We start from the raw sequence: 14,059 nt of genomic DNA, 5'->3' as shown, positions 1-14,059 counted from the left end.
AGGAATGAAAGAGTGAATGTTTGTGGTGCTGGGGTAGGAGGGGCAGTGCTGGGAGTGGGACCCGCTCACTGCTTCTCACCTGAGGTTGTGGCCTTCGAAGCTGAGAAATCTTCCGTCTGGGAAGAGGTTTGTGTGGGCCAAGGGTCTCCATTGGCTGCAAGACCGAGAGTGTAGAGCAGGCTGCAGTGCCTGACTGTGCCCTGGATGGGGCTAGGCTCTGTGCAGGGGGGGTTGTGGAGATTGTTCCCTTTTCATTTATCCTGTGGTCTGTGGAAGGGAAACATCTTGTATTTTAGTCAGAGCTCCCCTTCTGTTCCCTGATCTGGAAGGAGGGAGGTGAAAAGACAAAGCTGCTCTGTAAAGATAGGAGGGAAGTTGTTAAGGTACTTTGTAAAATAATGTGGCTTTGGGGCTGGGGAAAGAGGAGCTTTGCTCTAAGGTGACCTGGCAGTGCCCAGCACCCCTGTAGTGAGAAGGCTTGTTCTGGAATAACAGTGTTGTGGTGCATAGGATGCGAATGTGAATGAAGTGCTGTGGAGTATGCAGTTCTTCTGGACCTCATCGGAAAAAGAGAGCTCGGGTAAAGTAACGGTATAACTAATTGCTCAAGTTTTTTGATGTATCTTTGTTGGGTTTGGAGGATGTGTGAAAGGTTTGGGAGGAAGTTTGTCTTTAGTGGTAATACATCTCTTTAAGGGTTCAGGCTGTATCATGCAACTGCCAAAATTTGCCACTTTTGCCCCAAATGCTGCATGTCAGTCATGTTAGCAGTGGCCTCTTGGGATGCTTGGCACCTGATGTGCTCCCCCTGCAGAGATGCCTGCACATAACCTGACTCTTGATTTTTCCAAGGCAGGTACTACTGTGGTGTATCTAGCCATTCTGGATTTTTTTTCAACATTTAATTTTTGTGTTATCCCAGGTCCTAAATTAGCAGTAGGCTATCCTCTGCTCTAGAGACTACTTTGGTGTTGTTGGTAAGGAAAAATGGATGATGTCTGAGGCAGTCATGTGAGCACATTGGAGCATTCAAATATTTATAAATTACTGAAATGTGTGCTGAAGCCAATAACAGGAGTGACTACAGATGGTGGAGTACCATATTACCAATACTTCTGCTCTTTCCACCATCTCCCTCCATTCACGCTGACAAGCTTGGCACCACATTCATTACATTTGATCGCTTACAATGAAGGGAGAACCTTTACGCTGCAAGCAAAACCAGGAAAAAAGACAAATGTTGTTGACTTGTTTGCCAAGATACTTGGACCGAAAGAACTGTCTGAAGTGAATTTTCCCAAAATCTGTGTGTATTTACAGTATAGTGAACACACAGATTGGCAGCAGTGTGGTGTTTTTGGAACCCATAAAGACTTCAAGGCATTACTTTGATTTTTTTGTTGTTGCTGTTTTTGCTGGCGGCCTTCTCTTCATGTCCCTTGAAGTGTTTTGTAATGTTTTGCTCTCCAGAACTGATCAACCGCAGACTTCCCTGTTGTAGCACTTGGCTTTGGGTTCCTTATAGCTCCAGTGGCTTGTTTGTGTTTTTTCTAGGCTGTCTGAGCTTTTCAGAGTTGCTTCTTAGCTTCTTTTACTCCCAGAAACAGGAAGTTTGTAGTGTGTATCTGGGGTGGGTTATTGGAAAAAAAAATCATTGATTGCTGAGTTAATATTAGGAAAGAGTTAGCAGAAAGTAGGAGTACCAGTCACTGGAAAAGTCGAGGCAGCAGAGAGGGCAGGAGGCCATCCTCTGTCTACAGAGGAGCTGAAGGAATCCACAGGCTTCCACATAAATATTTCGGTCTTCTAGTCAGATCTTAGAGTGCAGTGGGTGTTTCCTCTGTCGCATACCATGAGGCAGAAATCCAGATGAGCTGTTTGTTCCTTTCTTTGCCTTTGGTTCTCTTTCCATATCCTATTTGTTAATGCCAGTTTGGGCAGTATGTCTGGCATGCTTGTTCAGTGAACCTGACTACGGCTAAGGCAGTACGAAGCCGCCTCTTTTTGGCAAGAGTCTGAATGCAATTTCAGAAAAAATTACTTCATCAGAGTCAGTCCATCAGAGGCATTTCCTGTGGCAGGCCTTGTGGTTATTGCACTCACTAGCAAAGAAAATTGCAATTAATACTGAAATTCATCCAGCACAGAGGATGGCATTCACCTAAAAGTCTTAGTCTTCTCCATCCAGGATTTTATCATCTGACTGCATTTGGCAGCAATCTCACCTTCTCTTTGTGGTGAGGTCTGTTACTTACACTTGCAGAGACTGCCCATGCTTGCCTCATGATGATGGCTTTGAGGACAGCTGGGTTCTTTGGTTCCAGTGAGAGGTTCCTTGCACAACTGAATTCGGAGTGGAAATCCTGCCCAAAATGTTCACTGCTACTGTCAGTTTTGAAGGCCAGATCTTTCTGATCTCAGCTATCAAGGTCTCAATGAATGCTCCTTTATACCTGGATTCCTTCATAAGTAGCCTTCTCAGAACAGTGTTTTCAAATCTTATCTTTGCCTTATGAATTTTAAAGGTCCCCTGCCTTAGCTGGATCAGACCCTCCCCATGTTGGCCACGGAATATCCATCTCCTCTGGCAGTTGAAGTCCACATTGGGCAGCTTTGTTCTCAGGTTATAAACAACATGAACCACTTGATCTGCCGCTTTCACCATGACTGTGGTGTTTATTTCTGTTTCAGCAATGCTGTGCAGTCGTGCTGGAGAAACTTTTGATCCACCGGCTTTCCAGTTGAATTTTCCAAGAGTTAGTTTATGTGTTTGGGGTGTGTGTACTATGCAGTATTTCATGTTGGTAGCTTGGGTTTCTCCTTCCATGCGTGTGTTCCTTTGAAGTGCTTATTTTCTTATTCATCTTCCTAACATCAGTCTAACAGCAGACCTGTGGCACTCTGATCTTCTCAGATTGTGTAACGGAAAGAATGCTGCTCCTTCTGGCAGCTGCGAGTTCCCTTCAACAGCAGCTTCTGCCTGGTCTGACAGCATCGCTCTGTCAGGGAAGAGAACAACTGCCCGGGAATAATGTACATCATCTACAATGCTCTGTTCTAGGATTTTTTTGCATATGTATGTCTGAGAAAGAGGAAGTATTGAGATGTTATTTGGGGAGGGTTCTGCCTGAACTATTTTCTGTGTTCTAGAGAACAAGTTACTAAAACATGTAGTAGAACAAAGCAGAAATGTTTCTCTGCTCTATCATAGCTGGATTCACAAGGGACTGTTGTTCTAATGTGGATATTTTTATCATGGAATGTGAGATGCAGCAGCCCCAGTGTGCCACTCCACAGCCACGATGCTGTGCTGTCACAAACCACGCTCACCACCACAGTGTCCGAGTAACTGTTCGCTATCTCTGAGTAAAACCGGAGTTACTCAGCTGCATAGTTTCAGACTAAATGTGGCTTTATGAGTAACAGGCTGGTACCACTTCAGATCTCTGAAATAGAAAGTTTTCATTTAAACTTCTGCAACTGTAACTAAGTAAATGGATGAAGCTGTGTTACATCTTTTTAAAATCTGAGGAACAGTTCATTTGGCATGATGCTTATTAAATGAGGAGGTAATAGGCAGGACATTGACTTTCTTTTCTCCTTGCCTCAGTGACTTTCTAATCCCTTCAGAAGAAAGCTGTCCTGTGATTATGATCTTTGATGGGGCTCTGGAGACTTACGTGCTTAGTTCTCATTTCTGCTGCTGCCATCCTGTGTGACCTTGAATAAGTTATTTAATCTCTTTAGGTCTCAATTTTTTGTCTCTATAAAAAAGAAAAGCCCCAAAAAACTGAAACAAAAAAGGAAAGCCACAAAAAAACCAACCCACAAACTCAAAATACTTTTATTTACATCGCATCTATGTAATTGCACAATGGAACACTATTTTCAGTTGAATTTCTAGGTGTTGGTGTAGTAAATCTGACTGTATGTTGTAAATATGCCTTGCGCAGTGTGATTTGAACATTATAATTCAATAGATTAATAGCATCTATTTCCCCAGTCAGAATGGCAGTTTCTTTGGCTGGAAATCAAAGCAGCAAGGAAGAGAAATGCTGGGTGTTGGAGTGTAGTAACTGGCTGTTGGCTCAGTCCTATTGTAGTAATTTTCTGCATATAAGTGAGTGGAGCTTTTTGAGTTACTTGTTTCAAACATCCTTTGATTCTTTTGGTCAGTCTGGCAGGCTCAGTGTGATTCTACAAGTTCTCAAAATCTGTTCTGATTGACAGATGTTCTTGTAAGAACCCTATGCAGTGAAGTGAAGAACTGCAAAGTTGTTCTTCTAGAAATTGGCAGATACATTAGAACAACTGCAGACATTAGAACAGCTGACTTGAGAATACAGTTTTTCGGTGATGGTCTGTCTATGTTGGAGTGAAAGCTCCTCTGGATTCAGGCCCAGAGGGAAGCCAAAGCACAGGGGTTGAATTAAAACCTTTAGACAAGTTGAGATACGTGAAGCCACACCAAAGTGAAATAGAAATATAGATTTTTTTTAACTTTTAGTAGAAATATATGCTGAGTGCCTTAAACATTAAAAAGCTGCAGCAGAGACCTTAAACACAGTTCTTGCTGCAGCAGTGTTGCCTTTTCACAGAATCCTTTACTTTAGACAAAATATAGATAGAATTACACTGTTCACATTTTTTAGATAGTGTGTTCACATAAACAGTAAGAACTGATAGAAACTGTATACGCAAATCTGTGTAATACCTATGTAACACTTGTGTAAGACTTACGACTGTTAGACCAGGATAAGTTAGAAAAAGGAAAACTAGAATCGTGTATTATTCTTACTGGTCAATTAGCAAATATAATCCACACTTCTGTAAGAAAAAATATATAGAGCATATAGAAGAAGCAGCTGTTTTCTGCCTGCTGTTTGTTGTTGCTGCTTGTCTTTATCATGTAACCCCCTTTGAACTCTGCCTTCAAGAAAGCTGTGAGACTATGAAATAAAGAACTTAGCAGAACAGCAGCCTCCTCTGCTCTCTTACCCTAGTCTGAGGAAGGGTACCCCGTCAAAAGCTCAACATGTCTAGTGTTTGATCGTTACATTCTTAGGCGTGTTAGAGAATGCTAAAGGCATTGACTTTGGCCTCATATGTTTTCCTGGACAGAATCTATTAAAACCTTCTCATCTTTATGCTAAGACAGTCCTTGAACAGTGGGATCATTCTACTGGCCTGCCTTTATTTTTTAATGTGAAATTGCTGCTGATTTAAATACTTACAGATGATAAAAACTCTGTGACAGCATTAGGTCCTGCCAGTGACTGGCTAGAGAATTCCTGGGTGAGGTGTAGCTAGCTGCCTTCTGTGCTGAACCCTCAGGGAGTGCTGGGATTGGGGTGGTACCTGACAGTTCCACACAAAAGAAGCTAGACCAAGCGTTCTGTGCATGAGCCAGTAGTCTGTTTGAATTGAAGAAAAATAACTTACTGGATGGAGGTTTGGCAAGAGGGGACTCTGTGTTGGCTGACCCCTAGGAAAGGATAAGGATGCAGGGAAAGGAGCCATGGGAAGGACATTACAGTCTGTGTACTTGAGGGCTGCCATCTAGCTCCTTTAAGTTTCTTTCAATTAAGATTTTGAACTGAAACATTTGGACTGATGTTTTGCCAGCAGTGGGAAATGGTTGTGGACGTGGATCCTGAAACTGAGAACTATGGTTATTTGACGACCTGTGAGTAAATAGGGTAGAGGTTTATATTGGGGCACAGTCTGTCTGTGTGTTTGTTGGTCGAGTGAGTCTGTCTAGCTCTTGGTCTGTGTTTCTCACTCTCTTTCTCTCTTTGTGCCTCACACAGGCCCTGCCATGAATTTTCTCTGACCCCTTGGGGCCATTCCCACATGCGGCTTTGATGTGTGTGCCCAGAGCTTGATTGACAAGGAAGTTTCAGTGGCAGCAGCAGAGAAACGAAGAGAAAAGGGCAGGGCTTTGAACTAAAGGGCTTTGAGCTCCGAGTTTTTGTGCTTACTTATCTCCTTCAGAATGTTAATTATTTACCAAGATAATTGGTTGGGAGGCAAAAAAAAGAGAGGGGAGGTTATTAAAAAATTCCAACACTAACACACTACAAAAACCTCATTTTCAATCTTGCAGCTGGCATGAAAAGGATGTTGTGTGTAAAAGGGCTTGAGTGTATGTGTGTTGGGGGGGGGCCCTTTTTAAGGCACCCATTTCCTAAATAGACGAATGTTGTGGAAACATCAAAGCTCTTGTGAGAGTTTTTTTCTAAACCACGTCTGGTACTTTTCAATTAAAAAAGTTTATGGAGAGCTGTCTTTGTGACTGGAGCAGGCAACCTTAGGCCCTGTTGACTGGGGAACGAATTGTTAAAAGACCTGATAAATAATTATTTTGCTAAAATGTCAGTTCAAAGATGTGAGTTCGCCTGAGTGCTTTAGCAGGAGCTGAGTCTTGGAGTAGAGCGATAAATGTCTCCTGTTTCAGCCTAGCGTGATGTGCTTGGCTGTGCTGCATCAGACAGTCTCCTATAGCCTCTGGATTAATGTCCAAAAAATGTGTAATACCATATGATGATTGTAGGCAGGAAGAGAGGTGAAGCTATTTCATTTTGCCTTCAGTTAATACAATTTTACTAGTCTCCTTGTTAGGCAGCAGTCCATAGCCTCCTCTGTGAAGATCAGGGTTCTGTTGAGTTCCGGTAATTGCTGTGCTGGATTGGGTCCAAGGACCATCATTCCAGTATCCAGATTGGGCTGATGGTGGCAACAGAGGCTCAGGAAAACTCCAGAGCAGTCAGTCCGCCCTGCACAGTTCCCAAGTATGCATGAGTGGAGCAGTGATTTGCTTTTATCTGGTTATTTATTTATTGGATCAGTGTGACAAGTTTAGTGTTACTATTTTGCCAGGGAGAATGTAGATCATTAATTAACATTTGCTGTACAGTTTCTGGCTATAGTGGTACTTGCCTCTTTTACACCACGATGACTAGGTTTCTTTACCCGTCTCTTAGTACAAGGCTTCCTAAAAGCTTAACAGAATTGTTTCAGCTAGTTATTCTTTATAAGGCATTATACTGGCATATAATGCAGGTAATAAATACAATGGTTATTTTTTCAGAATCCTTTCTGGTACAGCTGGTTATGCCATCTCACATTAATCTTCTGCGTATCATACCCTTTTAAAAATCTAAGCCTGAGCTTGCAGTAGTGTCTGTTTTTAGCATGAAATTTAATAACTTTGACTCTCTTGCTCTGCATTTCCCTTGGGAGCACTTGGATGGACCACTGGATGTGGTGGTGTAGTGCTTTGTAATGTATCACTGAGTTTTTTTGAAGGTGTGGTGTGACACTGTGGTCACTGTAGGTGGCAGAGTAGGTAGGTCCCTCCTTTATACCTACAGGTGCATTTGTGATTCCTTAGTTGAACCGGGGGTGTGTGAGTCCAATTTTACAGTTTTTCTGGTGCCCAGAAAAGGACCGAAAGATAATGAAGGGACCTGCATCTGACATACGGGGAGAGGCCAAGAGATAGTCAAGGTTGTTCAGCCTGGAAGAAAGAAGCTCTGGGGGGTCAATGTGTGTAGTAAAATAGATGTGAAACAGCAAGGGATATGGGCCAGAGTTCTTAGTAGTGCCCTGTAAAAGGACAAGAGGAAATGGACACAAATTACAGGAACTTCTATTGAAATAAAAGGAAAAAAAAATAACCACCAAACCCACTGGATAGAAAAAAAAATTTGAATATGGCAATTGTACTGATAAGTAGGAACTAGGAATTCAGGTTGGATTCATGAAAGGAAATACTTCATCCTGGAAAGGTGGTGAAACTAGATAAATTTCAACTAGAGACAGGGTGTAAATGTAATACAGTGGTATAGAATAGATTCTGGGAGGGCATAGCTGGATTTTTCTTTTCTTGCTGTCAGCCACTCAGGTCTTAGAAGATTCTTCATCATATTCATGTTATCTGCTCAGCAGTGCAGAATGTGGGTGCAATACAATGGCCTGGGATATGGGCACAGAGGAGAAGGCATGGCAGGGCGTTGCTGCAGTGAGCACTTGCTGTAGAGGTCTCATCACCTGTTTGGTAGAACAGATCATAAAATTTTCCTTCATGTTGTACTCTGAGTGGCCTGTGCTCTGCACAAGTTTAGGTTTTCCTGAATTACAGATGGTTCAGTGGCCTTGGCTTGAACTACATGAATTTGTCTGTAGCTGTCTAACCTGCCTTTAATGTTCACAGTGAACTGTGAAAGCATCTATAGACAGTGATACCTTCTTATCCCCTTTTGCTGCAGGCTAAACTTTTTCCAACTGCTGTCATTCATTTTGGATCTGAGGAGTGCAGGGGTGAGTGCGTTTCCTCTCTCCTTCAGCTGACTGTATAGTTCCTGTAGTAGACCCAGTATTACATCCTTACTGGCAGAGTTCCTCTGACAAAAGAAACTGCAGTCCTTGAGAATGCTGGCGAATGTCCCCATTTTGACTGGCTAAAGCTCTTCAGAGCTGGTTTGGTCAGTTAGCTTTAGCACAGATGTAGACATTGTACCTTTTTTGTGGGATTTGATAGGCTGGGGAGTAGGCATTGTCTGCTGTGGGATCAAGAATGATAGAAGAATGACTCTGTAGGAAAAAAAAATCCTGCTGTTCAGAATGTTAATTAGACAAATGTCTATGAAATGCTTTTGCAGACCTCCTGTGGTAGTGGACTGGCTGGAGATGGTAGAACAGATCTTTGGTTCTTTCGCATCTCTGGTTTATGCTTAGAATTCCTGTTTCTCCCAGAGACCAAAGTATGCTCTGACTTCACAGAAAAGTTTCTAAGATGCAGTGAGCGCTGAAAGAAAATGTCAAGATCTTGAGGTTTGAATGATGAAATAGAGCACCTCTGAATTGTGAAAGAAACTGGCATGGTTTAGTAATGTCCTGTGTCATTTGGGGGAAGGTGATGTAGGTTTACTGAAGTATACAGCAGGTACTTTTTGAGCTGAGAGCTATGTGATATTGTGGTGATTGATGTCTCTGTTACCAAATAAGTGATTTGGTTTCACTTCTAAACAGCTTGTTACCTGAAATCGGACCTGCTGAGCTCTGCAGTTTCTCCTTCTGCAGCTGATTTATTAGTAGCCAGGTATGTTGGGGCTGAATAGAGTTGCAAATGCCTTAGTATTTCAGGAATGGGAAGCATGAAACGAGCCCATCTTACTACAAAGAAATGTGCTTTAAAGATACTAAGACTTCCTTCTCTCCAGAAACAATCATACTGTCATACTTGACTTCACAGCTTTGTGAGTCCTTCGCAAAGTAGGATTTCAGTGACTTAAGTAAATACTAGTGCTTCTGTATTGGAAAAAGAAGAGCCTTTTCAATCTAACTTTAAAAGTTTAAAGGTGGTGGTGGTACAGGGGGCTATTATGAAAAATGAAGTTTAATTCTACGTGCTTATTTCCTTTCTCAGATGTTTGTCCAGATCATTAGTTCCTTCTGCTTCATCAACTTTAGCATCAGTGGCTCCATCCCTATCTGAACCAGAAGCGGGAAGTGACAAGAAGACTATTGAGCAACCAGAAGCAGCCAGCACCCAGGGAGCTCCACAAGTATTGAGAAAGGCCCCAGGGAAAATACCCAAATGGCTGAAGCTTCCAGGTATCAATGAATCAGAGGAGAAGAGCTCTGCTCATTCTGAGCTGCCCCAAAAGGCAGTCTCCTCTCTGCCAAACGTGTTGTATATTGGTGGTATTGTTGCAGATGTCAGTTTATGCTTGCAGGACATTTGGTTCTTGTCAGTCACAAATTTGTTTGTGACTTGAACCTCAGCCTTCACCGGAGAAGTATCTGAATGCGGACTCTGAACATTGGGAAGTCTGATGCCTAAACCATATGCTTGCAGCATTTTAAACTGTGTTCTGGGCTTGATGTGCTGAGCTCTTATCCCTGCCAGTGTAGTTCAAATACTAACAGGCAGGATATTCTACATACCCATGTAATCTGGGCCCATGTAATCCGTTATATCTTTGACATAACTTTCCTTTTGCTGCTGTAGTCTGTTTTAGTACTTTTATTTCTCTTGAATTTTTTAGTTGGTCTTTCTTTTTTTAATCTTCACTGCAAACCAGTAGTGGTTTTCCATAATTAAGATTGCAACCAGGTGTCCATTATGACTTTTCTCTTGTTTTATCCTGGTCAGAAAACTGCAACCTTGTTTTTAGTCCCAGAACAAATGGCTTATGTGTGTATTTTAGACAAGACTTTATACAAAATATGAAGTAATTAGAAGAAGAATTCCTGAATTAAACAATTGGCAATACTCACTTTTTGATGCAGTGGCAAAGATGGGGGGTGGGGGGGGAGAAGGAAGAGAAAAAAAAGGGAGAAAAAAAAAAAAAGAGACAGTCAGCTCCTTTAACGACAACAAACCTAGTAATTCTTATATGGAGTCACCTGGCTAATAATGCCAGATGTTAACTTCCTGGATGAGAATGTTAGTATTTGTTTCTGGAAGATAGTGTGGGGCTATCAGTTCCAGCAAGCAGAGGGTAAGGTGTGAAGGCTGCAAACAGTGGGCCAGTGTGTTTCCCTGCTGTGGCTGGTCTGGCTTAGATTGGTGCTGAGATGCTGATGCAGTGGGAAACAGGATCTTCACTGCTTCCCATTTCCATACTGGAGTATGTTTGAAGCATTGCACTTGAAATAGTTTTGTTTCCCAAGATTATCTGGATAAAGTACAAAATATCATCTCACCTACCTGTGCAGGTTTCCCATTTAACAGCTGGTATGAAAGGTCAATAGTATACTCTAAGCCACATGTTAATAAAATGAAGGATGAAGTTCCCTGCTCTGAAAGTTGTGATGTATTTACCATTTCATCTCCCCAGGTGCTCTCTTGTGGTCCCCAATGCTGCCTGAGCACAGCAGTGACTAGAACCCTCAGCTACCAGATCATGTTATTGAGAAATGAGTAAGTGCTAATTACATGTTATGTGTTTTAATGGTACCATGTTTATTTTGTAGGTGGAAAGAGATGAAGCATCCTGGGTTGCTGGATCACCGAGCTATCAGCTGTGCCCTTTTCTCCACAAACTCACTAAGGATGTGTAAGATGTGTTGGTGGCCCTGGAGAGATCTAATCTGTATGAACATTAGTTATAAAGAGAGAATGGCTATTTCAGATGTCAGTTGCACCTGGTGGAGGAGTGGAAGGCCTGTTTGTGGTCTTTGTGACTACAGAAGCAAGGTTAGAGGTTAAATTTAAGGTTTCTTGCATGCAAATAATAAGAATAGAGAATTAAGGGGGACATGATTCCTATATACTTTCTGCAAAGGACTTTGTTCCTATCTGTATTTTTAAATTCAACTCCTCCCAGTTCCACCTTCAGAGATGACTTGAGTCTAGCTGCCAGTATTCTAGCAGCAAGATACAATCTGGTCCAGCTTTACCTATAATTATTAAGTGGTGCCTAGAACAAGACTTTTTCTGCTTCTTAGCGAGGAGGGTTAGTGCTGCTGATAATGCTGGACATAGATGGCTGGAAAATGAATGAAGAGGAAGCATTTAAGTCACTTAAACCAGTTCAGATCAGCCTTTCCCGTGAAGCTCTTGGGCTGCTGCACTTGTATTGTGTTCAGTTGCCAGAATCTTGTCAACAAGGAATACAAGTTCATGGAATGCCTGTTGAGCATGTTTCTGCCCTAAGCTCTAGTTTTATTTTCACTGTGTATAACTACCATCAGTAATTAATTACAGCAAGGAAGAAACCATCCACTTAAAGGGTCTCTTCAAATGACAGTTGATTGGTGGCCTGAGTATTCCCAGAGCAGGGTAGCTGTGCTCTGCACCGCAGTTAATGTACAGGGAAAAGGCCCAGTCCGGATCTTTGTCTCCTGCAGACATCGTAAGGGGATGATTATTGGTTAGAATTGCCCTTATGCTGGAGATGAACTCTGTAGTGGCACGGCAGTCATGGTGCTGGGTTTTATTTGAAGTCTTCTCCACGGATCAGTGGTCTGCGGAGAGCTGGGCTTCCATGGTACAGTAATACCGTGTTTTCCATTTTCCTTGTTTCCTCCCTGCACTACGTGTGCATCTGCACAATTTGTAGATGTAATAAAGCAGAGTGGCCATGGGAGCCCTTTTGGTCAGTCCCTTTGATAGTTTCTTGCCCTGGCACTTGGTGTGTCTGTCAGTTCACAGGAACCTGCTCTCTTTTCAATACGCCTGTCATGACTCGTTCCCTTCCTCCCATTTTTTTTCAACAAAGCAAAACGGAGCTTTGTACCATCTGAATGAGCTTCAAAGTGGCTAGAAAGGGCACCCTGGGTTCCTGGCACTTGTCATTGTCTCCCTGCCTGGACAACATTTCCCTTCAGGTCTAATTACTTCCAAATGCTCACAGAGATGCTTTGAAGAAACTTGGAGGGAGGGGGAGGCATGAAAGAAAGGTGGAAGAGGAAAAAGGAGACTCAAAGCAGAAGGAGCAAAGAATGCTTTAGCAAAAAAGTTGATTGATTTCTTATATGACACCCAAAGGTAAACAGGGAACGTGTGTGGCCACTGGCAGTGGGAATGTGAGAGCGCTGTGTACAGCTCCTGTACTAAATCCTCCCTGTGGAAAGCAAGCCCTTCTGCCACTTGACAGCCTATAAAAGACATACCACAGCAGACCTGAAAAACCATTCAAATAATAAAGTTTATTACTCTTTAGAGGATTAAGTGTGGGCTGAGCCTGTACTCCATAGGACTGTCAGTATCTTCGTTCAGGTGCTGTTATCAGGCTTATTCATGTCACACAAATCAGAGGTAGACGGTAGCTAGAGCTGCCTTGTTGAATTTATACAGGATATCCCTGTGGAGAAACCAAGAGCTATTGCTAATGATAAGCAGTGAAATACCTGTGCTGGTGTTTTTTATTCCCAGGATTAGAATATGCAGAAGCAGTGTGGTTGGGAGGAAGTTGCAGTGTGCCTTCAGATGTGCTAGTCCTTATTTTTCTGAAGGGCACAGGTGACATCAAATAGTACAATCTGCTTAGCTGATTTGCTTAGGTGTTTTAGTTCTGTCAGTTTTTGTAAAGGATTAGCACCATAACTATCCCCTGCAAGCACCTGACATGGGAAAACAAGTTTAGGGACACAAGCAACAATACCAGTATTCCTGGGGCAGTTTCATGGGTTAAGTGTAGGGGCTTTACATTGCTGACTGTTCCCTCAGGCAGTTCTGCCCATGCTCCTCCCTTGTGTAACTCAGCTGTGCATCAAACCCAATTTAACCACAAGAATGAAAAATTGCTACCTTCAATAGCTAGACAAGAGGTCTTATTCCCCTTCCCTATACAAAGAGTTACTTTTAGCTGCTGCTGCTATTCAATTGCTGCTTTACTGTGGATGTCCACATCAGCAGTTCTCTTCTCTGTGTTGTCAGGGAAGGGAACTTGAGCCTTTTTAGGGCAGCGACTTTAGGACTGCTGTTTCAGTTGGAGGCAGAGATGAGGATCTGAAACTGGAAAAGGCAAGAAAGCAGGAGTGAATTCTTTAAGGGGGTAAGATGCCCCCACATTTAAAACTGTGGCCTCTTCGCTAAGGTACTTGCTACAAGGATTCCTGCCCTACTGCAGAACAGTACCTGCAGATACCTGACGAGCTGGTTTTGTTTCAGTATTGCTTCTGCTATAGTAGGTGAACTCATCCCTAGGGTTTTAGGACATTCAACGGTAGTATCACTTGCTTTTACTTTTGTAATTGCCTTTTTTTAACCAATGATTGTGGGGCTGAAGGCTGAACTAGGTCAGTTCCTTCATTGCACGTGTTGTACAGCTGAACAGTTGTCTCAGCTGAGAAGCTGCAGTGCCGAGAGCTGGGGACTGCTTAAGCTGGTACTGTTACCAGAATATGTACTAAAACTGCATTTTTGTGGGGTTTCCAAGTGGCTGGTGTCCTGAGGGATGACCCTGATAGCTCCTAGCTCAAAGTGTACAGTGACCTACTGAGCCTCTGCCTGTCACAGCTGTTCCTGAGAAAAGGACTGCTAGCTATGGCTGATCCTACAGCCTGCAGAGTGCCAGCGGCAGGGGGGGGCAGGGGCCCACCACAC

At 42.7% G+C, this 14,059-nt stretch overlaps 1 protein-coding gene and 1 long non-coding RNA gene across 3 annotated transcripts in view; one reads left to right on the top strand and one right to left on the bottom strand.

Annotated features, from left to right (window-relative positions):
* The window catches only part of ASPSCR1 (ASPSCR1, UBX domain containing tether for SLC2A4), a 36,676-nt gene extending 24,564 nt beyond the window's left edge, over positions 1–12,112 (top strand). For both annotated transcript variants that reach the window (XM_008630856.2, XM_017729846.1), the window contains exons 11-14: positions 8,271–8,322; positions 9,034–9,103; positions 9,431–9,618; positions 10,984–12,112. In XM_008630856.2, coding sequence (XP_008629078.1) covers positions 8,271–8,322; positions 9,034–9,103; positions 9,431–9,618; positions 10,984–10,997 — 324 coding nt within the window. In that variant the 3' untranslated portion in view covers positions 10,998–12,112. The remainder of the gene's footprint in view (positions 1–8,270; positions 8,323–9,033; positions 9,104–9,430; positions 9,619–10,983) is intronic.
* A 528-nt stretch (positions 12,113–12,640) lies between these two features.
* The window catches only part of LOC108445579, a 2,489-nt gene continuing 1,070 nt past the window's right edge, over positions 12,641–14,059 (bottom strand). Inside the window, exon 2 of the long non-coding RNA XR_001860492.1 lies at positions 12,641–13,468. This is a non-coding gene — a long non-coding RNA (uncharacterized LOC108445579). The remainder of the gene's footprint in view (positions 13,469–14,059) is intronic.

The sequence above is a fragment of the Corvus brachyrhynchos genome, unplaced genomic scaffold (assembly GCF_000691975.1).
Source record: "Corvus brachyrhynchos isolate BGI_N302 unplaced genomic scaffold, ASM69197v1 scaffold340, whole genome shotgun sequence".
Taxonomy (NCBI): domain Eukaryota; kingdom Metazoa; phylum Chordata; class Aves; order Passeriformes; family Corvidae; genus Corvus; species Corvus brachyrhynchos.
The sequence above is the reverse complement of the archived record's forward strand: the minus strand, read 5'-3'. Positions and strand labels throughout refer to the sequence as shown.